The sequence below is a fragment of the Giraffa tippelskirchi genome, chromosome 12 (assembly GCF_054371585.1).
Source record: "Giraffa tippelskirchi isolate mGirTip1 chromosome 12, T2T-mGirTip1v1.2.pri, whole genome shotgun sequence".
NCBI lineage: Eukaryota > Metazoa > Chordata > Mammalia > Artiodactyla > Giraffidae > Giraffa > Giraffa tippelskirchi.
The window spans coordinates 149,517,016-149,541,280 of record NC_137286.1 but is presented as its reverse complement, the minus strand read 5'-3'; the positions used below and the strand labels follow the sequence as shown (position 1 = coordinate 149,541,280).

Sequence of the window (24,265 nt, the reverse complement as noted above, 5' to 3'; positions counted from 1 at the left end):
TCACCTGTTGTGAAACATTCTTTGGATTTTTTTTTAACATTAAATTTATGATCACAAACACCACCCTTCGTTTGCTGGCTGTGCAGAGCCCAGAAGCCCTTGCAGCCCCCTTGGAGCAGGACGGCCCATGCCTGCTGCCGGCCACAGGGAGGGCCAGGGGGTTGCCATGCAGCCCGGAACCCGGCCACTCTGAGCCACCAGGCAAGGCTGGCACACAGAGCAGGGTGGTGGGGATGCCACCCTCCCCCCAAGAAGGGACAGTGACCTGTGAGCTGACCGGCAGGATGTGGAGTCGGAGGCAGAAGGCTGTGCGGTGCCCAGGGTACTCTCTGAACAGACTCCTGGGTCCCCACGCCCCCCGAGAGGTCAGCACCCTCATTTCACAGGAGGGGAGCGCAGGCTTCCTGAGCAGCACCCTGGGTCCGCCTGCCTGAGCGGGACTGTGGTGGGCGAGGTCTCTGTGTGGAGACTGCCGCCCCGACCCCATCCACTCCATGACAAGGGCAGAGGGTCCACCTACTTTGCCCTGGACCCTGTCTGAACCCACTCTCAGGGAGGAGGGCATCATCCCCACAGGGGGGCCCTGGGGACCGGGTCCCCGCAGGGGTCCTCACCTTCCCTGCTGAAGTTGCTGCCGGACAGGTAGGCCTGGATGGCGGTGTTACGGAGCGTGGCCGTCACATTGCCCATGTGCACCTGGGTGTCGCTCACACACCGGTACGTCTTATTGATGTCGGCCTTGATGTCCGTCATGGACTCCACAGTCTTGACTCCTGTATTTTAAAAAATCGGTTTTTAACCCCTTGAAGTGCTTGCTTAAAAGCAGTTTAGATACTCCCCAACCCAGTTCTCTTCACCTCATCACTGGTCCATACTGGTTCTTACCTGTGGAGCTCGAATTGGGGAAAGTGTCTGTGTCTGACAAGTTATAAGCAAAGCGCATCAGCTGGACCTTGTAACGTGTTGCATTTCTGGTGAAAGTGAGGGTCAGCGTGTGGCCTCTTCCAAAAGTGATCACGAGACTGGAGTCAGAAGCATTCTCTTTGCCACAAGAGCTGCTGTTTGACACTTCCGCACCAGCTGGCAGCATCAAGAACTTGGTCTGGAACCAGCACAATAACGGGTTACTACAGGGTTCCGAAACAAGCACAGCTGGGAACCCAGACCCGCTCCCCCTCAGACGTCACTATCAATGCATACGTTTGACAAAAAACAAGACACCAAAGCACTTTATGTCAAGTAACAGACCAAAAAGTAATTCAAGTGCAAGATAAGGATGACCTAATTACTAACATTTTCTCCACTGATGTAATTTCACTTCATGTAAGAACGAAAATAAAGCTATCACATAAACTGAAATAATTCATGCTGGGCTCCAAGATAAGCTGATACTCTCAGACCTTCGTGACTGCTACAGTATTTATTTAAAGAACATGTCTCTCTAAACAAAGAAAAGATGAAGTTTACTGCAAACTGTTTGGCTAAGCTATTATAAGCAAAACAACTACAAAACCACCAAAGCCCATCTCCATGAACTGAACTGAGTGGCCAGTGAGAAGCTGTCGTAGCCCTGTCCCGCAGACGGACCACACCTGTGACAAAGACACATTTCGTGAAGTGGGAAGTCACATTACTGCAAACAAATGATCCCACTTGTATAACACGATTAACATATAATGAAACAATACTTAAACATTCCAACCCAAAAAAAGTGAAGTAGAAATTAAAAGGTGCCCGGACGAATCTTTACAATTAGAGGCATCTCCATGGACAAAGTCCTCACAGCTTCCTTCCGTCTGACAAACATCATTTACATCAACTGGAGTCCAGGCAGCTGGAGTGTCCAGGGGGCTCTGAAGGAACCGCTCGTCCTCCTGGCAGTCCTGGGCCCCCACTGCTCTCCAAGTGCCAGCAGACGGCGTGCCGTGGACATGGAGATGGGTAAGGAAAAACGGCGCTTCAACAAAGCATTGAAAGCAAAATCTGATATAAGGACATATTTACAAAAACAAATGTAAATGGAAGAAGTGCAAAGTCCACAAACAGGTAATTAATGGAGGAACAATCAACAGAGAGGGAGCAGGAAACGGCACCCACCCCACTCTTCTCGTCTGGAAACGCCATGGACAGAGGAGCCTGGCAGGCTCCAGCCCGCGGGGTCGCAGAGGGTTGGATGCAACTAAGCACAGCACAGAACCAGAGACGCTGCTTGTTTGTTAGGGCCTCGGACAGCAGCGGGCGGCCCTCACCCTGCAGAGCTGCTGTGACAGAACCACAAGGGGCGCCCCGGTCCAACCAGGGCGGTCACACCGCACCTCCAACACCTGCTCACACGTGACTCCTGCAGCGTAAGTTTATCTAAAGCAAAATCAACCGATCAAAAAAAGCTACATTCACAGAGCTGCACACCAGGCATAGAAAGAACCAGAGAACTCAGCTACAGGTGATGGGCAAGCAAGTCAGTGCAGTTAACACAAGGAAGCACTGTCATCGTAAAATATAATCGAGGAAAACTGAAAAAAGCTCAATCAGCGAAAGCAGCGTTCCCAATGGTCTGTGTGACTCAGTGAGCACAGACCGCCCAGGCACCAAGGGGCGCCGCAGTGTGTGACACGGAACACGCACACGTGTCGAGGAGGTTAAGCGGGCCCATCAGGCGCGCACACAGCAGGGTGCGGAGGCCCGGGCTCTCCTACCTGGGGCCCACTCCTGGTGTCGTAGCTGGTCAGGAAGGTAGCAGAGAAGTCAGCCATGATGCATGCGGTCCCGTTGCCATTCTTCACCACAAAAACTGCCGACGCGCCGTGCACGAGGCCTGCTGACTCCCAAAAAGAGAAACCACCACGTGACTTTTTGAAAATGTCTTGTGGCTTACAGTTGTAGCAACATGACTGTTACTGGGAAAGCCGCCTAACTGCCAAAAAGACTGGGACACGCGGGTTCCGAGGGCCGGGTCCGCAGGGCTTCTGTCTCCCCACACCACTGTGACACTGTCCTCTTGAAAGCCGCCCCATCAGTGTGCCAACGTGGGGTCACCCCGGGCCTAGGCGGCCTCACGTTGGTTCCTCAGAGGACCTCTGGGAGGCGGGGGTAGGGTCCTGGAGGAAGGACTTGAACCTTGGAACCAAACGCTGACACTCTACAGAAACGGCGGACCCATGCTGCAGCGCAGGAGTTGCCTGATTTACCTGCTGACAGGGCAGGAAAAGCCACAGACCTGAAGATCAGAGTTCTTTACCCACCTCCCAAAAGGCCTCAAAACACAGTAACTCCACTGGCTCTGGACTTGGCTGTGCGACCTTAGGACCCCACGCCACCTCTGCACCCGCTGCCAAGAACTGTCGCAGGGCCTCCAGCCTGGGTGTGACCACTGCTCTGGGCCAGGGCCAGGGCCACAGGCCACCACCCGAGCAGGGAGCTTAGCAACAAGTGCACCCTGATCAGAGGCACAAAAGGTAAGTTTACAGCCATGCACTTCAGCACCTGGTTCTCTCACAGATGGGCAGGAATAGATGTTCTGACCCTTCTAAACCCAACCAGCTTTCAGCCAGCACGTGTGTGCTGTGTGTGTGGCCACGTGCCAAGAGACACACCTCCGTCTTTCTGCAGCACAGGTCCCTGCACGCCCTGCGCCAGGATGGGACGCGCCTGCCTCCGATAGCCCTAAGGGCGCACTCGACTGGGCGGTGAAGTCCGAGAGCGGCAGCCGGCTCCCCGCGCGGCCCCCATCGCGTGTGTAAGTGACTTCAGTGAGCCCAGCTCACTCTACCCCTGCGACCAGCACCAAATAAAACACTCAGAGCAACTATGACTTAGGCCTAAACCAGAGAGGACAGACAGACTCCCCACACTCCGCCTCAAGTTGGAGCCATAGAGAAAAGCTGCTACAGGAGAACGAGGCCACCTAGGGCGTCAAGGACATTCTTGTCTGTTTTGATCACAAATTTTTAAGCTACTCCTCAGAACACTCAAATAAGATGACGCTAAAATCATTTCCAATGAACGAATACTGCTTTTTTCAGAGGAGAGAAAATCCCATGATTCATTTCTGGCACACTGAAAGTTTTAAAGACGCCTCTGAGAGCGACAGGGTAAATGCACAAGAGCCGCTGAAGACGCCAGCCAGGCAAACGCAGGTCCAGCAGCAGAAGCAAAGCCCAGGCACAGAAGACGGGCAGACGCTGGACACCGACCAGCTCCCGGTGCGCACGGACGCCCCAGGCCTGGGCGCCCACCGTGCGCGTCATGGGCTCAGCAGGTCAGGCCACTGCTTCCTGCGTCAGCTCCTATCAAGCTGCTCTCCTGTAAGAGTTCCTTAGATCACCAAACGCTTCCTACTGATTCAAAGCCCTTCACTAGAAAACACTTCACGTTAAATAACTTTTCAATCACATAATTCCCTCATTTAGTAATAAACATGCTGAGGGCCTGAGCTTTCAAAAAACAACAACAAAAAATATCACTAAAACAAACTTCAAACAGCCTTCAGCAGTGCTAGAGGCCCATATGTATTCTGGAGAGGCCCAGAAATTTTTCAATTAAAACAAGAAACCACAAGCCAATTTTGGTCAAGAGAAAAATGTCTACAGCAGCATTATGACATAAGATTGTAAGAGAACACATATATGCCAATGGTCAGAAGTTTCTTTTTAACTCTATAAAAACACCACTTTCTCAAGTCAGAATGTTTCAGTAACTTGAGGAGTGTCCCTCCTGAAGGTCAGAAGCTGCACCACAAGCAGCCCTTCACTCAGGACTTGCCGCCATCCTCTCTCCAGGGTCCTGTGAGGGGTAAGCACCTTATTCCTTCAGAAAACTTCCATCTGAAGACATTCCAGTCTCTAAAACAAGCTGTGGGAGCACGCCTGCCTGCGGTGAGCGGTCAATCTGAAAACAGACTCCTTCGCCACTACTGGCCCAACGAGCTGGGCTCGGAGGAACCACCAAACCCTCAGTTTAGGCACCTGTAAAGTGAAAAGCAGCGAGCCGACATTTGAGAGCTGTCAGAGCATCAGGTTAGCTGAAGCGAGCGGAGCACGGAGAACAGGGCCAGGGCCGGCCTTCAGAGAGCTGTTACTGCCGACGGGTTCAGTGCCACAAGGCTGCGCCTACCAAACTCCTCACCGAACCCTTGGCACCTGACACAAACCGACAGAGGTGTTTCATTTAACGAGCACCCGTACTGGGCTTTGCAGGTAACTGAATGACTGTGACAATTTTAATAGGCAGACACTCTGAGGACTCCCTTCTACCGATGGGGAGTCCGAAGCAGACAGGCGTTCACCGCTGTGCTCCAGGTCACACTGCCGCCAGGCAGAGCCAACCTGGGCCTGGGCCTGCTGACTCAGACCGCGTGCCTGCTGAGCTCGCCACACCTGAGCCACACTTTCTCTCCCACACTCAGTGAGCAAGGATTATGTTTCAAATTACGACATACTCACTTGAGATATGAAAGAGATTGCCATCTGGAGGAACAAGTCAATAAATTCATTAACTTTTTAAAAGGAATCACTTTCTAATCTAAGATCAATTCTTTTAAATCCACTATTTTTACAACCAGTGATACATACTCATGTATGAAGACTTAAAGGAAGAAAAACAAAGACCAAGGAGCCATCCCTGACACAGAATCACAACCTCTAAGACTACTGGTGTACATTTCCGAACAGCTGACACCCATGTTCTGCTAGGGGGCACTGCTGTCAAACTGGACGTCTATAGGTCCTGAGCACTTAATGTGTGAGGCTGAGATAGGCTATAGGATAAGGAAGATACAGGCATAAAAATAATCACAACACAGCCGAACAGATGCTCCAGAAGAAGTGTACGTCATACATGCATGGAGTCAAGTCTTTCGGACACGCAGAGAAGAAAGGACTACCACAGCCTGGCATGGATCTAACAATATAAATTCAAACTTACGGACCTAAAACATTTAAACTTCAAACCTAGTGAAGAATTCGATCGGCAACCTGGTAACTGACAAACTCCCAGGATCCATAGTAACATTATCGGTAACTCTTCTGTAAGCAACAGTTCTTCATTTTGAAAGGGGAAGGTCATCCCGGTGACATCAACGGTCAAGAGTCCTATTACACAATACTTGATCTATGTATCAAAAAGTTTCAGTTCACACTTGCCTAGCTTTCTACAAAGTTTTCAGAGGAAACAAATTTCCAGTTATTAATGCAGGATGACTTTGTAATTTGGAACTCTGAAACATTTTTAGAAAAATGCTTTTTGGTGAAATTGTGTATTAAAATAAAACATTACTTTAAACAGATCCAAATCCAAGCTAACAAACCTTTTTTAAAAAATGGATTTTTAACCAAATATAAAACTTAAAAGACATGACAAAATAGACATCAAAACACTAATTATATGCACGATACTCCAAGCTATCAATGTAGGGGAGTTATGGATTTTTCTCTTCATCAGGTGAGTTGTTACAACATGAAACACAATAATAAACTTGTAACGCAGGCAAGCTCTTCTAATAAAGAACAGCCAGCCGCCCTGACACGACAAGACTCGCCCAGCAGCTCCTCACCTAATTCAGGACACGCGCCAGGGAGAGCCAGGCTCCCGGTTTGCTGCTAGAATAAGGTCACCCCTTGCGGCTGGTCTTGCAGCTCAAAGAATGCATTTTACACAACAGGCAAAACAAGAACCTGAGACCAAAATCCATTCTGTCACCAACAACAGGATTCCAGAGCAAAAGTCTAGAATTCCCAGCAGGTAGGGGTGGAAAGTGCCTCTGTGGCTGCTGAACTCGAGGGCGCTCCGCTAGCACTTTTCAGATCCTAGCACTTTCACCTTCCCGCGTCACAGGGACCAGGAGAGAAAGTGCCACAGAGAGAGTTCTCAACAGCCCTGAAGTCAGATCAAACCAGGTAGTGATCCTGTTCAAGTCACCACGGTTTCTCTCTTGTTACGACAAATAAATGAGAGCAAAATCCCTCAACGGAGAAAACATCCACAGCCACGCAGGGCTCTGGAGTCACACACACGCCGCTCTTCCGACGACGCTTCGCTAGAAATGATCACGGCCACTGTGACGCCAGGCCCTTTGTCCACTGCGGGCTCCCTGAAACTCCCCGGGGTAACGAGATCGTTATAACCTAACGAGAACGCAAGCGAGCGAGCGACGTCAGAACACAGGTTAGCGCTCCGTGCCGGCCGGCAGGGCCAAGGGAGCCCGCAGGACGGGCTCCCGAGGCCGGGGTCGCCGCCCGCCCTGTCCCCCGCGGGGACCGAGGCCAGCGCCGTCCTCGTCCCGGCTGCAGCCGCTCGCAGCGCTCCGCGACCACCGGGGCCCCAAGGTGAGGAGGCGAACCGCAGCGCTGAGAAGCCGCCAAGTCTCCGCCAACAGACCCCAGAAGCGGGCTCTGGGGCCCGAGGGCCGCGCCGGGCCCCTCCGTCCCCTCGGAGCACCCAGGCCGACCCCGCCCCCGGCAGCTGGCCCGTCCGGGACGGACGGCGCTCCCGGAGCCCCCGCCCCCGAGGCCCGCGCGGCCCCTCAGCCGGCGGACCCCGAGCCCTCGGCCCCCGCCCGGCCTCTCACCGAACAGCAGCAGGAGCAGCGGCCGTCGCCGGGCGCCGCCGGGGGCCGCCATGGGCGCGAGCAGGAGCCGGGCGGGGCGGTTGGGCCGGGCCGGGCGGGCGGGCCGGGGACTGACCGGGCGGGCGAGAGAGCAGCAGGTCCCGGCGCAGCGCCCACGGCGAGAAAAAGACCCCGCGGCCGGCGGCGCCCGTCACGTGAGGCCGCACCGCTCCCGCGCCGTCACGTGACCACCCGCGAATCTCGCGAGAGTGCGCGAGCTCGGGCCCCGCCCCGCGCTCGCACGTGACCTGCCCTCGGCACGTGACCGCTGCGACACGTGACGCGGGTCACGCCCGCGACACTGATCGGGTCTCGGGTCGCCGAAAGCGAAGGGCGGACGGGGACGCGGCCGGTCACCTGCCCACAAAGCCGCCGGGCCCGGACCAGACTGCGGCTCTCCGCCGTGGGCCGGGGGTGGGCGCTCCTTGGCGGCCGCGCCACACAGTGGGCCTCGGCGTCGGGGGACTCCTGGAGGAGGGCGGGGAAGTGGATACACTTCCTGAGGGTCTCCACGAGGGCGCGGTGAGGGCCGGGGGCGGGGAAGTGGACAATCTTGCTGAGATCTCCACGAGGGCGGGGAAGTGGACACTCTTCCTGAGGGTCTCCACGAGGGCGCGGTGGGAGCGGGGAGGTGGACACTTCTGAGGGTCTCCACGAGGGCGGGTGGGGGCCGGGGGCGGGGAAGTGGACAATCTTGCTGAGATCTCCACGAGGGCGGGGAAGTGGACACTTGCGGAGGGTCTCCACGAGGGCGGGTGGGGGCCGGGGGCGGGGAAGTGGACAATCTTGCTGAGATCTCCACGAGGGCGGGGAAGTGGACACTTGGGGAGGGTCTCCACGAGGGCGGGGTGGGTCCGGGGGCGGGGAAGTGGACACACTTCCTGAGGGTCTCTACGAGGGCGGGGAAGTGGACAGTCTTGCTGAGATCTCCACGAGGGCGGGGAGGTGGACACTTGCGGAGGGTCTCCACGAGGGCGGGGTGGGGGCCGGGGGCGGGGAGGTGGACACTTGCGGAGGGTCTCCACGAGGGCGCGGTGAGGGCCGGGGGCGGGGAAGTGGACACACCGGGAAGCACGCAGAGCTCGGGCGTAAGGAAGGCTGACACAGTCCGGGGTGGAGGGGCCGCGGAGGGCTCGCTGACGGCCAGCTGCGACCCCTCCTAGAGCGTCCCAGAGGGGCCGGGCGGGGCAGCGTCTGCCCGGAAGGTTCGGGGAAGCCCTAAACCGCCTAGAAAAGGAAGCCCCCGCCCGCCGCTTCCACAACCTTCCCTAAGTGCCTGTCGCTGACGCCCTGGTTGCCCGCTCACCTCGGGATTGCCGGGTCCTTTTTTCTGGACTGCGTCCGGCCGCCGGCCTTCTGCGGAGAGGCGGCCGTCCTGCCCTGTCCACCCTGCCCGCTGTGGCCTCAGCGCCTCCGACCACCTGCTCGGGAGCCGCCTACCGTCACCCCGCCCAATAGGCTGTGATTCCCTTGGGGCTGTGTTGTTGCTCACCTTCCACTTGTTTGCTTTCCGTAGGTTTTGTCTTTTGTTGTCATTTCTTTCTTTCCGGTTTTCCCGCACTTCCCCTTCGGCTTCTAACACACAGTCAGCTGAGCAAGTCTGACACTGAAAGGCTTGAAGACTGCAGTGTGGATTCGCTGATGTCTTGTTTACGTGCTTAGGGACCTTTCTGGATCTTTGTTTGCTACTCTTCTGGACAGGGAAGAGTCTCAGCGGGGCCTCACTTAAGAGATAGGACATTAAGAGGGTGGGGGAGCCCCAGGCTTGTTGGGTTTTTGTTGACTAAAGAAAAGATGCACAAGCTAGAAGTTGAGAGCTGTCCTTTATGTCTCTGACAATTTCAGGACTTAAAGCTTGGGGGACAGCATCTCAAATAGCCCAGAGAAAAAGCCAGGGTATATAGGAGTTTTTGCAACAATGGGCAGGTAGTCCAAAGGTCAGAAGTTTAGTTCAGTTCAGTCGCTCGTGTCTGATCTTTGCGACCCCATGAACTGCAGCACGTCAGGCCTCCTTGTCCATCACCAACTCCCGGAGTCCACCCAAACCCATGTCCATTGAGTCGGTGATGCCATCCAGCCATCTCATCCTCTGTTGTTTCCTTCTCCTCCTGCCCTCAATCTTTCCCAGAATCAGGGTCTTTTCCAATGAGTCAGCTCTTCGAATCAGGTGGCCAAAATATTGGAGTTTCAGCTTCAGCATCAGTCCTTCCAATGAATATTCAGGACTGATTTCCTTTAGGATGGACTGGTTGGATCTCCTTGCAGTCCGAGGGACTCTCAAGAGTCTTCTCCAACACTACAGTTCAAAAGCATCAATTCTTCTGCGCTCAGCTTTCTTTATAGTCCAACTCTCACATCCATACATGACCACTGGAAAAACCGTACCCTTGGCTAGACAGACCTTTGTTGACAAAGTTATGCCTCTGCTTTTCAATATGCTTTCTAGGTTGGTCATAACTTTCCTCCCAGGGGGTAAGCATCTTTTAATTTCTTGCCTGCAGTCACCATCTGCAGTGATTTTGGAGCCCAGAAAAATAAAGCCAGCCACTGTTTCCACTGTTTCCCCATCTATCTGCCATGAAGTGATGGGACCGGATGCCATGATCTTAGTTTTCAGAATGTTGAGCTTTAAGCCAACTTTTTCACTCCCCTCTTTCACTTTCATCAAGAGGCTCTTTAGTTCTTCTTCACTTTCTGCCATAAGGGTGATGTCATCTGCATATCTGAGGTTATTGATACTTCTCCTGGCAATCTTGATTCCAGCTTGTGCTTCATCCAGCCCAGCGTTTCTCATGATGTACTCTGCATATAAGTTAAATAAGCAGGGTGACAATATACAGCCTTGACGTACTCCTTTTCCTATTTGGAACCAGTCTGTTGTTCCATGTCCAGTTCTAACTGTTGCTTCCTGACCTGCATACAGGTTTCTCAAGAGGCAGGTCAAGTGTTCTGGTATTCCCGTCTCTTTCAGAATTTTCCACAGTTTATTGTGATCCAGACAGAAAATTATTGTTAATTGAGGAAAACCAGATAACCCAAGTTAAGGAACTTAGTGCTTTTCGGTGTGTGAGAAGATGCAGGAGTCTGGGCTCACTGAAGTCTCTTCCTTGATCTGCACCCCAGCTCTCTGGGGCCAGTGTCCTGTGCTTCCCCATGCTGTGATCCCTCAGGACTCGTCGGGCTGGTTGCAGTGCACGCCTGCTGGATGGCAGGCGTTTCCCCAGGCTGCACCGTCAGGAGTGGCCGCACTCACTGAAGGGTGACGGCTGAGACATCCTTCGATGCTGATTTGGCAGGCTGCGTTCTCAGTCCACAGTCTGTTCTGGTCAATGGGGCAGGAATCTACTGCTACTGAAGAGTCAGTTCGCTCGCTGAGGTCTTGTTAGGTCTTTGGGGTCTTTCCAGGTTTTTGTTTGTTGCTATTCTGGTTGGGGCCGAGTCTCAACGGCCTCACTTGAGGAAAGCGCTGTCTGGCCAGGTGCGCTGTGGAAAAGAAGAGGTGCTGACCTTCGGTCTCTGTGCCATCACCATGACGTCCTTCAGCAGCAACAGTCTGTAACATAATGTTCCTCCAGTAGATCATCATTTGAGCCCATGTTGTCCTTATGGAATAGAGTGCTAAGCTCAGGAGTAATTGGATAATTCTAGAACATTGCCCTTTTCTCTTGAACTTCCTGATGGTGAGAAACTATCAAATAATCTTAGTATGAAAACAAAAAGACCTATTAATTGTTGGTTTCCTGGCTTGGAAGCCCCTTCTTGTGTTGAGAGAATATTTTATTCTCTGAATGTGGGAGGCAGAGAAGCTGGCTGCCTAGGAACCGGTGTTGGGTGGTGACGGGCCAGCGCCGCCCTCACGGGGCCGGGCTCGCACCCTCAGCTGTGGCTCCCGCTGCCCCTCATGCCTGCACTCTCCTCACATCGCTCTGTGTTCCTTTTGGAAACTGTGAGCTACCCAGAGTCCTTTCAGAGGCAGTTTTATTTTCTTAGGCCTTCAGAGCCCCTTTCTTCTTTGTCCAGATGCCTAATACAAAAGACCCAAAGGAGTTTGTGTCAGCAAAAGGACAAGGCTTTTTAAAAGCAGCAGAAAATGAAAGATTTATCAAAAATTCTATGATGCTACGTTTTTATACAGTATGGGAAGTAATGTGGTGGGATTTTTTGGTTTGGTGTTGTTTTTTGTTTGAATCCTTACTTAGGGCTGGATCTGATTTTTTTTTTTTCTTTTTGGCTGAGCCCGGAGGCTCTTGGGATTTTAGTTCCTCGACCAGAGATCAAACCCATGCCTCCTGCAGTGGAAGTGCAGGGCCCGAACCACTGGACCGCCAGGGGATCCAATCTATTCTGGCTGAAGGAAGGATGTGGAAAACCACGAAGGACTCCACACCTTCTGAATTCTTTTGGAGACAGCCTTTTTATTTTTGTTACTTTTAAAAAAAATATTTATTTGGCCCTACCAGGTCCTGGTTGCAGCATGCAGGATCTAGTTCCCTGACCAGGGATCAAACCCAGGCCCCCTGCATCAGAAGCACAGGATCCTGACCACTGAACCAGGAGGGAAGTCTCAGGATGATGTCTCTAAGGATTGGCTTTGGTAACAATGAGCCGTATAAGCTCCCAGGTGAAAGGTGGGGCCTCTTTACCTGTGAAATGACCCGCCTCCAGTGCTGGGAGCGCCAGTTTCCCCGGAGGTGTGGGCTCCAAGTCCCAAAGAGAGGAGTGATGGTTGAAAGAATGTGGAATTGAGTAGAACAGCCCAGCAAGCAGTCTGCCTTTTTTTCTCTTTTGCTCTAAGTTATACTATTTCTTGAGCTTCCCAGGTAGTGCTAGTGGGTAAAGAATCTGCCTGCCAATGCAGGAAACTCCGCTTTGATCCCTGGGGTGGGAAGATCCCCTGGAGGAGGAAATGGCAACCCACTCCAATATTCTTGCCTGGGAACTCCCATGGACAGAGGAGCCTGGAGGCTACAGTCCATGGGGTCGCAAAGAGGTGGACACACCTAAGCACACGCACATACTTTTTCTTGAGATACGCTGAGCAAAAATAGTCATGTTGTGTAGTGCTGTAGTTTTTCAGACTTGTTTTATGAACATTTTAAAAAGAAAATTTGAATAAAAACAAGAATCTGATGAACCCTGTGGTGCCTGTTAACTTTCACAGTTTATCGTCCCTCCTCACCTACTTTGTGTTTTGGTTGGTTTTTCAGCTTGAGTTTTAAAAAACAAACCCTGGACATTTTATTTTTCATGTAAAGCTTTTACATAAGCAGAATGCCATTATTATAGCTAATATAAAAACAAAACATAACAATTCCTTAGTAATTAACTTCCAGTTGATGTTCATGGTTCCCCAATTGTTCAAAAAGCCAGTTTGCTCACTGTGGCTCCAGTGAGGTCTGAACGTTGTCTTTGAAGGTGTTTCAGGGTCCCGTCCCCTTTGCACACCATTGATGAGTTGGTGTCCTGGAGCACACCCCACACTGTGGCTTGACCTGGGGAGCTGGTAAGTGGCCGTCTCGCCCTCTGTTCAGGCACCGTGGAGTGGGCTCTGTGGCATTGGTGTCGCCTGGCCTGTTCCAGCTGCAGAGTCTCAGGCCCCACCTGGGCCCTCAAGTCAGAGCCCTCACTGCAGGCTGCACAGAGACCCAAGAAGCCCTGCCCTCTCCTCGGGGGCTGCGGCCACGCTGGGCTGTGGCAAGCTGGTCCCATCCATTACAGGTCCCTGCCAGCCTCAGACCTCTGTCCTCACGGCTTCCTGGTGGGTCAGTAGATCTGTGATTCTGGTGGGCTTGTGGATTGGTGATTTGATTTCTTTCTTTCTGGGGGGTGGGGTTTCATCTCGAGGCACACAGGATCTTAGGTCCCTGACTAGGGGTCTAACCCGGGCCCCTCCAGCGGAAGCGTGGAGTCTTAACCACTAGACTCCTGAGAAATTCCCTGGCCATTTCTCATTCCGTCTTCCCTGTTGTGTTTTCAGCTGGAGCAGGCCTGTAAGGAAATTTTCCTTCGTGGATTCATACTTACTCCAAAATACCATCTCTGCAGGAAGGTTGGGTCCGTGCCTGATTCATGATTCTTTTGTCTGGTTTTGGAGCAATAGCTCAGACCCAGAGCAGCTTCTAAACGTGAACCGAGCGCTCTGGGTGGTGATGCACTTGGGTGCGAGCTCCTCAGCAGGGACCGATGCCCACGCGGTGGGCCATTGGTGGGGAGGCGGCGTGTGTCGAGGCTGGCAGAGGGGTAATCAAAGTCTGTATTTCCAATTTTGCTGTGAACCTAAAACGACTCTAAAAAATACAGTTTTTTGGACCTCCCTGGTGGTCCAGTGGTTAAGACTCTGTGCTCCCAGTAAAGGGGACTGGGGTTCGATCCCCGGTCAGGGAACGAGAGCCTGCCTTCTGCAACTGGGAGTTCACATGTTGCATCAAAGATTGAAGATCCTGCTGCTGAAACCCTTTAAGACCCGGTACAGCCAAATAAGTGTTTTTTTAAATTATTGTCATATTCTGTATTCCCCTTTTTTCATTTGCAACCATTACTTTCCCATGCTGTTACAAAATCTATAAAAACACGTTTAGTAATAATTAATGTAACATCATTTGGTGTAATGTTTGACTTAATGATAGTTCCCTTAATGATAGCTTCCCCTCTAAATATAAGGAATGCTGTTTAGGAAACCTCACAGCTCCTGTGTGTCTGCTTCCATGCAGCCCCACTCACAGCATCTCTGACACCACACCGGGCGTCCTGCAGGTCAGGGGCACAGCCCCACCCGTCAGAAGCCGGTCACCAGAAGAGCAGCCCCAGGTGGCCCGCATCTGCCGTCTGGCTTGTTGGAAACTGATGTCCCCGCCCCCAGCTCAGCTCCATTAACTGGCTCGCGGGGCTTGCAGAGCTCGCAGCAGGCTCCTCACGTGCCCTGGCTCCTCCTGCGGGGAGGGCTGCGGTGCAGGACACGGTGCAGGACACGGGGTGAGAAGCCCGGGGCGGGTCCCCAGGGTCTGGAGTTGGGCTGCCGCCTGTGGTCACCACCCTGGACGCCCCCTGAACCCCTGCTGTTGGGCCTTCTGGAGGTTTCCTCACAGAGGCGTACGTGATGGTCAACTTGATCACCAGCTCCTGGTTCCTTCCCGAGGCTGGGGTGGGGCTGAAAGTCCAAGCTGCTAATCACGGCTTCTAATCCACAGTGACCAGGAGCCATCAGGACCTCCCCTAGAGTCACCTCGTGAGAACAGAACAAGCTCTTATCATTCAGGAACTTGCAAGGGGTTTAGGAAGTGTGTGTCAGGAATAGGGTCAGAGACCTGGTGTTAAAAGATGCTGGGGTTTCCCTGGTGGTCCAGCGGTTAAGAATCTGGCAGTGCAGGGGTCCCCAGTTTGACCCCTGGTTGGGGAACTAAGATCCCACATGCCATGGAGCCACTAGAGAGCCTGCTCGCCACAACAAAAAAGACCCCTCGTGATGCAACAGAAACATCGTAACTGAGACCTAATGCAGCCAGATAAATAAACAAACTAAGGATGCGCCCAGTGTTCCTATCAGGACATTCCAGGGTCTCTGGAGCCTTGTACCAGGAACCAGGGCCTGAAACTAATAATGTGTATTTTCTGTTATCTCACAGATACTATGATAAATATCTTGAAGATAAAATATCTGTTTGTGATTTTCTCTGAGGTTAATTTTTCTTGCAGATTAAACTGACCAGGTAAGAAGCAGTGATGTTCAGTGTGTCCCTGCCTGTGTGCACGTCCAGCGACCGTAACAGGCTGGACTGGTCCTTCTTCCCTTTGCTGTCATCAGAGGGTAAATCTTGTGCTCCTGTCTCTATTTCACTCAAGTTACCCAGCCTTTTTGCTTGGCCCAAGAACTCCCTGGGAGGTCCCCTCAAAAGGGACCAGTGCTCACAGACATTAGGATTCCCAGCCTTGGACCTGGTGCCACAGAGCTGCCCGGCCTGGAGCCGGAGAGTCCAGGGTCCCTGGCGCTCAGTCGGCGTGGCCGGAGGGAGACCTGGCCTGCTCCACACCCCAGGGACCGAGATTTCTCGCTTCTCCTCCAGTTCTCTTGTCCGTTTAACTCAGGAATGTTTAATTTTGGTTCATTAATAAAAGGCAAGAGACTTGTGGCTGCGAAGTGTGAGATTAGTGTTAACGAATAACACGTCAGAAAAAGAGCAAACTGCCCTTTCAACTCAAAGCTATGGTAACAAATGGGGAAAGAGGTAAGACTCCCATCCCGAGAGACTTGAAAAAATCTGTGTCTCCTCAGGGCTACTGTGGGTGCTCACACCTTTTCACTGCCTAACGCAATGAGAACACCTTTTATACACGTTCCGGGTGCCTCTCAGAGAACTTCCTTTTGATGGATCCCTTGAAATTTTTCAACCACGGTAGGCTTCCTTTTAGATGGTTACAAAAGAGGAACTCTCGTGAAAAAGAACCAAAACGTGCTTTCTTAGAAAGCAGATTCAATCAGAGAATGTGTGTGACTCCGGTCTTGGCAGGTTTCCAGCTCCATGCCCCTGGCCGTTGTCTGTGACCCGGGTCTCAGCGGGCGGGCCTCGAGCCTGAGCTTGTTTGAGAAACCAGACGTGGTCACCCAGGGCCCCTTCCTGGTCACGGACGACAGTAACTTCTGCTTTTTCAAATCAACTTTTTGAAAATTAGTTTATATTAAATACACAAACCACCTTAGGTGTGCAGTTTGATGAGTTTTGACAAATGCACTGAGAAAGGAAGTCAACATGGCTCCAGTCTTGCCAAGAGAGCCTCCAGTGGCCTGGGGGCCGAGGAGGAAGGGGGCTTGTGCGCGTCGCAGCCCCAATGGGATCCAAACTCTGACCTCTCCTGGTCTTGACACAGGCCTCTAGAACATCTGCACCAGGTTCCAGAGACTCAGGACGCTCATCGAACGCCTGCCCTGAGTGACCTGTGACAGCCGATCCCTCACAGACACACCCTTCCTTTCTTCTGTCAGAGTCAGTCGTAACTCTTGCCGGACAGCCTGAACCACCTTGTGACTTTTTGCCCCCGTAAGCCTTCTGCGGTTTCTTGGTCAACAGCAAACACCCATGAGACCTGCACCCCAGTCAAGACAGAAAGTGTCTTCACCACCCAGAGGCCCCTCCTGTCCCCGCGGGCTTGTCCTCGTCCCTAACCCAGGCGGCCGCGCGTCTGCTTCTGTCGCTGTTCCTCACGTGTTTGTGCTGCAGAATTTCATGCAGATGGAATCACGTGGTGTGTGCTTTTCCGTGTCTGGATCCATCTGCGCTGTGTGAAGCACTAGTTCATTCCTCTCATTGCTGACAGCTGCTTATTCCAGAAGGATCTGCCAGTCTTTCTACCCATCCACCTGTCGAAGGACCCTTGGTTATTCCCAGTAGTTTGGTGGCATTATACCTAGGAAAGGAGCGGCTGGGTTGTATGCTCTGTGTATGTTTAGCTTTAAAAACAAACTATCCAGTGCTTTTCCAAAGTGGTTGTACACTGTGTTCGTAAGTTCCCACCAATAGTAGCTCCACATCCTTGCCAATACTTGGCATTATTCAGTTCAGGTCAGTTCAGTCGCTCAGTCGTGTCTGACTCTTTGCGACCCCATGAATTGCAGCACGCCAGGCCTCCCTGTCCATCACCAACTCCCGGAGTCCACCCAAACCCACGTCCATCGAGTCGGTGATGCCATCCAGCCATCTCATCCTCTGTCGTCCCCTTCTCCTCCTGCCCTCAATCTTTCCCAGAATCAGGGTCTTTTCCAATGAGTCAGCTCTTCGCATCAGGTGGCCAAAGTATTGGAGTTTCAGCTTCAGCATCAGTCCTTCCAGTGAACACCCAGGACTGATCTCCTTTAGGATGGACTGGTTGGATCTCCTTGCAGTCCAAGGGACTCTCAAGAGTCTTCTCCAACACCACAGTTCAAAAGCATCAATTCTTCGGTGCTCAGCTTTGTTTATAGTCCAACTTTACATCCATACATGACCACTGGAAAAACCATAGCCTTGACTAGATGGACCTTTGTTGGCAAAGTAATGTCTCTGCTTTTTAATATGCTGTCTAGGTTGTTCATAACTTTCCTTCTTTTAAATTTTAAAGAATTGGAGAAGGAAATGGCAACCACTCCAGTATTCTTGCCTAGAAAATCCCATGGACAGAGGAGCTTGGAGGGCTACAGTCCATGGGGTTGCAAAAGAGCTGGACATGACTTTGTGACTACACAACAACAAAATTTTAACAATTATGATAGTTGTCTGATGCTATCTCATCGTGATTGTAATTTGCATTTTCTTAATGACTATTGAGGTCATAGGTCTTTTCTTGTGCCTGTTAATTCACATACCTTCTTTGGGTAAATATTCAAACTTTGTCCTGTTTTTAAAAATAGTTTACTGGTTTTCTTGTTATTGAATTACAAGTGTTTTTATATATTCTGGATACAGATACTTTTGGTGTATTGTAAATTTTTTCCCCATTGTGTGGCTTGCCTTTTTATTTTTTAATAGAAATAGTACCTTTTAAAAAGAAAGCTTTACACTGAATGAAAACTCAGTTTATCAGTATTTTTTATGCTTCATGCTTTTTGTAGCCTAAGAAATGTTCGCATATCCCAACATCATAAATATTTTTCTGTCATTTTTTTCTAGAAAGTTCATGGTTTTTAGCTTCTACAATTAGGCATATGATCAAATTAAGTTTGAAGGTGGTGTGAGATAAGAGCTACTGTCCATTCTCCCCATGTGATGAATACAAAGGCTTTTCTTAACCTACTAAGTCACTTCCGCATCTCTGTTGAAAACAAGTGGACGTATTGTGATGCTCCCTGTTCCATTCAGACGATGTATGTGTTGATGTCACCAATACCACGACGTCTTCACTACTGTAGCCTTATAATTAAAGTCTTGAAGTTAGGTAGAGTAAGTTCTCCAACTGTTCTTGTAAAAAACTACTTTTGCTTTTTGAATTTCTATAAGCATTTCCCATAATTCCGTAAGCATAATTCCATAATTATGCTTATTCCATAAGCGTTAAAAAGCAGAGACATTACTTTGCCAACCAAAAACATCATTTTGCCAACAAAGGTCCATCTAGTCAAAGCTATGGTTTTTCCAGTAGTCATGTATGGATGTGAGAGTTGGACTATAAAGAAAGCTGAGCATCAAAGATTTGATGCTTTTGAACTGCGGTGTTGGAGAAGACTCTTGAGAGTCCCTCGGACTGCAAGGAGATCCACCCAGTCCATCCTAAAGGAAATCAGTCCTGAATATTCACTGGAGGGACTGACGCTGAAGCTGAAATTCTAGTACTTTGGCCACCTGATGAGAAGAACTGACTCATTTAAAAAGACCCTGATGCTGGGAAAGATTGAAAGCAGGAGGAGAAGGGGACGACAGAGGATGGGATGGTGGGATGGCATCACTGACTCCATAGACATGAGTTTGAGCAAACTCCGGGAGTTGGGGATGGACAGGGAGGCCCGGGGGGCTGCAGTCCGTGGGGTCGCAGAGTCGGACACGACTGAGCGACTGAACTGAGCTGAGCTCATGCTGTGCTTCGCCGCTCAGTTGTGTCTGACCCTTTGTGACCCCGTGGACTGTTGCCCGCCGGGCTCCTCTGTCCATGGGACTCTCCAGGCAAGAACACCGGAGTGGGCTGCCGTGCCTCCTCCAGGGGGTCTTCCTGGCCTTCTGTAAATGTCTTTTCTCGAGTGAGGGAAGTTTCCTTCTATTCCCACTTTCCTGAGAGTCATTTTTAAAATCAACAAGTGTTCAGTTTCATCAAAATCTTCTTCATCTGTTGAGGTGATTTTATGTTTTGCTTCTTCCTTTTTTAGGTTTTCAGGTGTTAAACCAATCTTGCATTCTTGAGGAAAACTTCACGTGGTCTCGGTGTATTATGGATTTTATATATTGCTGTATTCAAATTGCTAACATTTGGTTGAAGGATATCGGTCTGCATTTTCTTGTGATATTTTTGTCTGATTTTTCAATCAGGGTGACGCTGGGCTCGTTAGTTGTGAACTAGTCCCTCTTCTAGAAGTTTCTGAAAGACTGTGTAAGATTATTTCTTTCTTGACAGTTAAATGGAATTCACAGGTATAGTCTCTGGAGTTTTCTTGGTGGAAAGGCTTAAAATTACAAATTCAATATCTTTAATGGATATGGATCTATTTTTATTTTCTATTTCTTCTTGTGTCCATTTTGATAATTTGCAGATTTCGCGGTATTTGACCATGTGATCTCGGAGAAGGCAATGGCAGCCCACTCCAGTGTTCTTGCCTGGAGAATCCCAGGGATGGGGAGCCTGGCGTGCTGCCGTCTGTGGGGTCGCACAGAGTCAGACACGACTGAAGCGACTTAGCAGCAGACCATGTGATCTGAGCTGTACAATCACTGGCATAAGTTGACTCGTAATGTTCAGTGTAGGCTCTGCCGTCTTGCCCTTCCATCCCTGATGCTGGTCTCTCTCCCTTTGTCATCAGTCTGGCTGAAGGGGCAGCGGCTCTGTCCGTCTTCTCACAGAACCGGGTTCTGGATTCATTGATTTCTCTATTTGCCCTTTCCCTCTGGTTTGATTCCTACTTTCCCCTTTATTCTTTCTTTCTTCTATTTACTCTGGATTTAAATGGCTCTCCTTTTTCTAGCTTTTTAAGGCTTAGATCACCGTCTTTTCAAATGTAAGCACCTGAGGCTATGACTCCCCCCAGGCACTTCTTCAGCTGCATCTTACAAATTTTTTGTCTGTTGTTTTCTTATTCATTCAATTCAAGATATGTTCTAATTTTCCTTGTGATTTTTCTTTGACTCATAGGTTATGTAAAGTGTGTTGTTTATATTATCTATTTATGTTAGAATTATTGGATTATTTATTTAGAAGTGTATTGCTTAATTTCCAAACATTTAGTTATTTACCACTTATCTTTCTGTTGGATTTCTGCTTTAATGTCATTGTGACCCGGGACGTGTTCTGTATAATTTGAACCCTTTTACTGCGGTGGGACTCGTTCTGTGACACCCCGTACGCTTCCCTGGGTGAGAGTGCCCGCGCCGTTTGAAGAGTGTTGCTCAGCCTAAGGTCCTGCAGTTACCAAGGTCGAGTCGTTGACGATGTTTCGTGTCCTTCCCGTTTTTGTGTCTCCTTATCAGCCGCTGAAGGGAGAGTGTTGAAACCTTGACGGTTGTCGGGCTGTCTGCCGCTCCCCTCGCTCTTGCCTGTGCTGGGAAGCTGTCCCTGGAGCTCTGTGGGCTTAGGGATGCGCTGACGAGCGCCTGTCTTTATGAAGTGCCTTCTTTGTCTCTGCAGACACTCCGTGTCCTGATGAGATGGGGAACCGAGCTCTGTTCACGGAGCTGAAGAATGGACTTTGCAAACTCGCAGACACTCATGCAGGCAGTTCATTTTAAAGGACAGAGTACAGAGCTCTCGGCATAGACACCGAGAGGGGGCGGAGACCCCCCAAAGGTGGGAACAACAGTTTTTCTGTCTTCGTTGGAATCGATCCGTTCGTCTTTGATCGGCTCGGGGCCAGATGCCTGTAATTTCTAACCAGTGAGTGTGAATGTTGTAATGTCCAGTTTGTTGTTTTTATGGTTCTCTTTTGGGTCCCAGTTCCTCAGTTTCTCTAGACATAGTGATGCCATCCCTTGACCCTTGACCCTTTCTCCAGACCTCAGACCGTTATTTGGGAGTCACGTGCATGTTTAAGAGCTGACGATCCACCAGGAGTTTTTTCCTTGATAAACTGGACAGCAGTTAATGATTGTCTTGTCCTGGGTCTGAAGGTTTTATGACCCTCCAGAAAGGGAGCCATTCCTCTGAATGTGTAGAAGCTGAAACAAATGCAGCTTTGGGCTAGTGGAGCCAAAAACGTTTGTGTGAGAATTGGAATAGAAATTGAAACTAGAAAAAGAACCAAGGCTCTGCCTTCTACACTGACTAATGATTTCTCCGTCACTGAAGCCTACTGGATACTAAGTTAGCCACACAGCTTTGTGGCTGTGTGTGTACTTATGTGCGTTTATGTGCGTGTTTGCATGAGTAGATCTGCATGCATGTGTATGCTCTTGCTTTCTGCGTGTGACTTCATGTGATTAGCTCTCATGGTGAAGATTTTTTCACCTTTTACTTTGAACCCATCTGTCTTTATGTGTTAAATTGACTTTCTTGTAGGTGACGTATACCTATCTGGGTCTTAATTTTCTATCCAGTCTGAAAGCCTTTGTCTTTTAATTGACGTGTTTAGATCATTTTATTTGTTCATTATTCTTGTTCTCCCACTTTCCTGGTCCACTTTGGGCAGAGTTAAGATTTATACCAAATTTGTTCTTCTTACCCAGGAATGGCCCGTGTTTGTCACGTGCGTTGGCCGGTGGCTCTGTTGTAAGCACCATCGTATTGACTGCAACAACCCCATAAGCTGCATTATTATCTTTTAGAAGATAAGAAAACCAAGGTTTAGAGCATACGAGTGATTTTCTTAAGGGCACCAGATGGAACAGAGCTGGGCTTGATGCCTGGGCCACCTGACCGGCAGCCCCAGCCCATGAGCCCTGCTCTGCCAACCTGGGGCCTCTGTGTGGGAGGCAGGCGGCCTGTGCAGCGTGGTCGCCATTTGCAGAGAGTTGATTCCTCAATAGGGACCCTTAAGACCTCCTCAGCTTTTTATCTGCAGCTTCCCATGTGTCTCTGTCTGTACCTACCTTTATACATGGTCCTCCTGTCTTTGCAAGAACTCGTACAGGCACACAGATAACACTCATGCAAGCACACATAAATGCCCACGAGTACACACATACACATTCAGACACACACACTCGCACACAAGCAGATATACAAATACGCACCAGTCACAGGTACTGCAGCGACCAAGAGATGTGGGGGCATCCTGTGCTGGGAGCTGGGGGGACGCACAGGACCACTCACCCGACTCCAGAGAGGGTTGGTAAAGCCTCAGCACGTGGTGGCTGTGGGAGAACTAAGGATGGCTTTTATGTAAAGTTGTTTAAAAATAACAGACTCGAGGCAGCTCACAAAGCAGGAGCTGTTTACCGTCTCTCTCTTCACAGAGAAAGTTACAACCTGCCCTGGACTCGGTGAAAGAGAAAAGGACTCCAGACATTTGAATTAGTGCCCTCAGAACTTCAAGAAAGTATCATAGCCATAAAAAAAAGAAAAAGAAAACAAAACAACAGTCTCCTATTAAAACTGTCCTGGAGCACCAGGACAGAGCTGACTCACTGGAAAAGACCCTGATGTTGGGAAAGATTGAGGGTGGGAGGACAAGGGGGTGGCATTGGATGAGATGGTTGGATGGCATCATCGACTCGGTGGACATGAGTTTGAGTAAGCTCCGGGGGACGGGGGGACAGAGGAGCCTGGCGTGCGGCAGTCAGCGGGTTTGCAAAGAGACAAGACTTAGCAACTGCGCAACAGCAGCCAGGAAACAGGAAACGATAGCCTGGCCTAGAGGCCACCGAGGGGAGACCAGAAGCAGAAGTGGGACGTTCACGGCGGAGCAGAGGCGGCGGGTGGGCAGGCCTGTGGGTTTCCATTCAGGACCTCCTGACCCGGGTGCTGTGCAAATCCCTCTCAGAAATGAGAGCAGGACGTGAGTCAGGAGTCTTCAGTGTCCTGTCGGGACAAAGGAAAACAAGCCCCACTGCAGTCTTGTGAAACAGAGAAAGCTGGGACAGGGTTTCAAAAGTTCTGTGGGAAACGGCCCAGGTTACACAATGCGGCCAGACTCAGAGCTGGAGACCGGCGGGCCGGGGGGCCAGGCCTTCTGAGTGCTGAGGGTCAGGGCCTCAGCGAGAGCTTCACATGCAGCCCGACATGCCAGACGAGCAGTGATTCGGGATGCTGTCCTCTCATGCCTTCCGGCGGAGAAAGCCCTGCAAGGCTCACTTCAGTAAAACCAACCAGGAAGACGGGAAGGAAGGCTGGGGTTCGGGGAGGGGGACCCCAGCCAAGGAGGGAGGGTCGGATGGAGGGAGTTCTGAGGAAAAGGTCTTTGAGAAGGAGCTGGGTTTGTGCAGATAGTTTAAGAAAATTGCTGATCACAGTGATAACACAAAATTTTGTGGGGTTTTTTTGTGGTTGTTAACGACAATAGCATTAAAAATTGCTATATTTTTATTTTAAAATATCCAGGGAAGACAAACAACTGGACGCCAGTCTGAATATAAAGCCAGTTAAAACGTGACGAGAACATTCCGTGTCTGCCGGTGTTTGGGAGAAGAGAGCCCACTGTCTCTGCCCAGGGCCTCAGCTGTCACAGCAGCAGTTCACTCCTGGGCTCCGGACGGTTAACGGGTCACAGATGCCGTCTGTGTTTGCAGCTCTCAGACCAGACACGCAAAGTCTAATATACACACACACGTTCTGACAAGAGCTCTCGGGAACTGGAAGGGAGCCATCACGGGGAAGAGCGTGGGCCTTCGTTTCTTCCTTTTCAGAGCAGACGTTCTTGAGAAACAGTTAAGTCCACGAGCCAAGAAGATGGAGGCATGTGTGACTCATGATCAAGATTCCTGTGAAGCAAGCGGGGAGGACACAGCTGGCTGGGCTGGGGCCCTGGGCTCCCTGGGGTGGGCCGACCCGCCCCTCCCAGGGCAGGCTGTGGCCCGTGGGCTCATTCTGTTTTTGCCAACAATCTGCGATTAATTTTATTGA

The 24,265-nt window shown here is 50.8% G+C and overlaps 1 protein-coding gene and 2 long non-coding RNA genes across 31 annotated transcripts in view; 1 reads left to right on the top strand and 2 right to left on the bottom strand.

Annotated features, from left to right (window-relative positions):
- Positions 1 to 7,793, bottom strand: part of LAMP1 (lysosome associated membrane protein 1) — an 11,847-nt gene extending 4,054 nt beyond the window's left edge. For 2 of the 29 annotated variants that reach the window (XR_014071687.1, XM_081551529.1), the window contains exons 1-5: positions 6,551 to 7,045; positions 3,594 to 3,771; positions 2,697 to 2,818; positions 886 to 1,102; positions 615 to 773 (exon numbers count right to left, since the gene is read on the bottom strand). Coding sequence is in view for 16 of the 29 variants with exons in the window: in XM_081551529.1 (XP_081407655.1) it covers positions 615 to 773; positions 886 to 1,102; positions 2,697 to 2,753 (433 nt within the window). In the remaining 13 variants the exon portion in view is untranslated. Of the gene's footprint in view, positions 1 to 614; positions 774 to 885; positions 1,103 to 2,696; positions 2,819 to 3,591; positions 3,772 to 4,799; positions 5,139 to 5,441; positions 5,466 to 6,460; positions 6,472 to 6,550; positions 7,046 to 7,564 lie in introns of those variants that run through there. The other 27 variants (XR_014071686.1, XM_081551531.1, XR_014071692.1 and 24 more) reach the window with 17 other exon arrangements.
- On the top strand, positions 7,153 to 24,265 carry LOC145530351 (uncharacterized). Its single transcript, XR_014071696.1, has 3 exons — positions 7,153 to 7,322; positions 20,897 to 21,142; positions 23,744 to 24,265. It is a non-coding gene; the product is annotated as an uncharacterized LOC145530351 (long non-coding RNA).
- On the bottom strand, positions 9,139 to 12,155 carry LOC145530352 (uncharacterized). Its single transcript, XR_014071697.1, has 2 exons — positions 12,061 to 12,155; positions 9,139 to 11,627 (listed from the first exon to the last, which is right to left on the bottom strand). It is a non-coding gene; the product is annotated as an uncharacterized LOC145530352 (long non-coding RNA).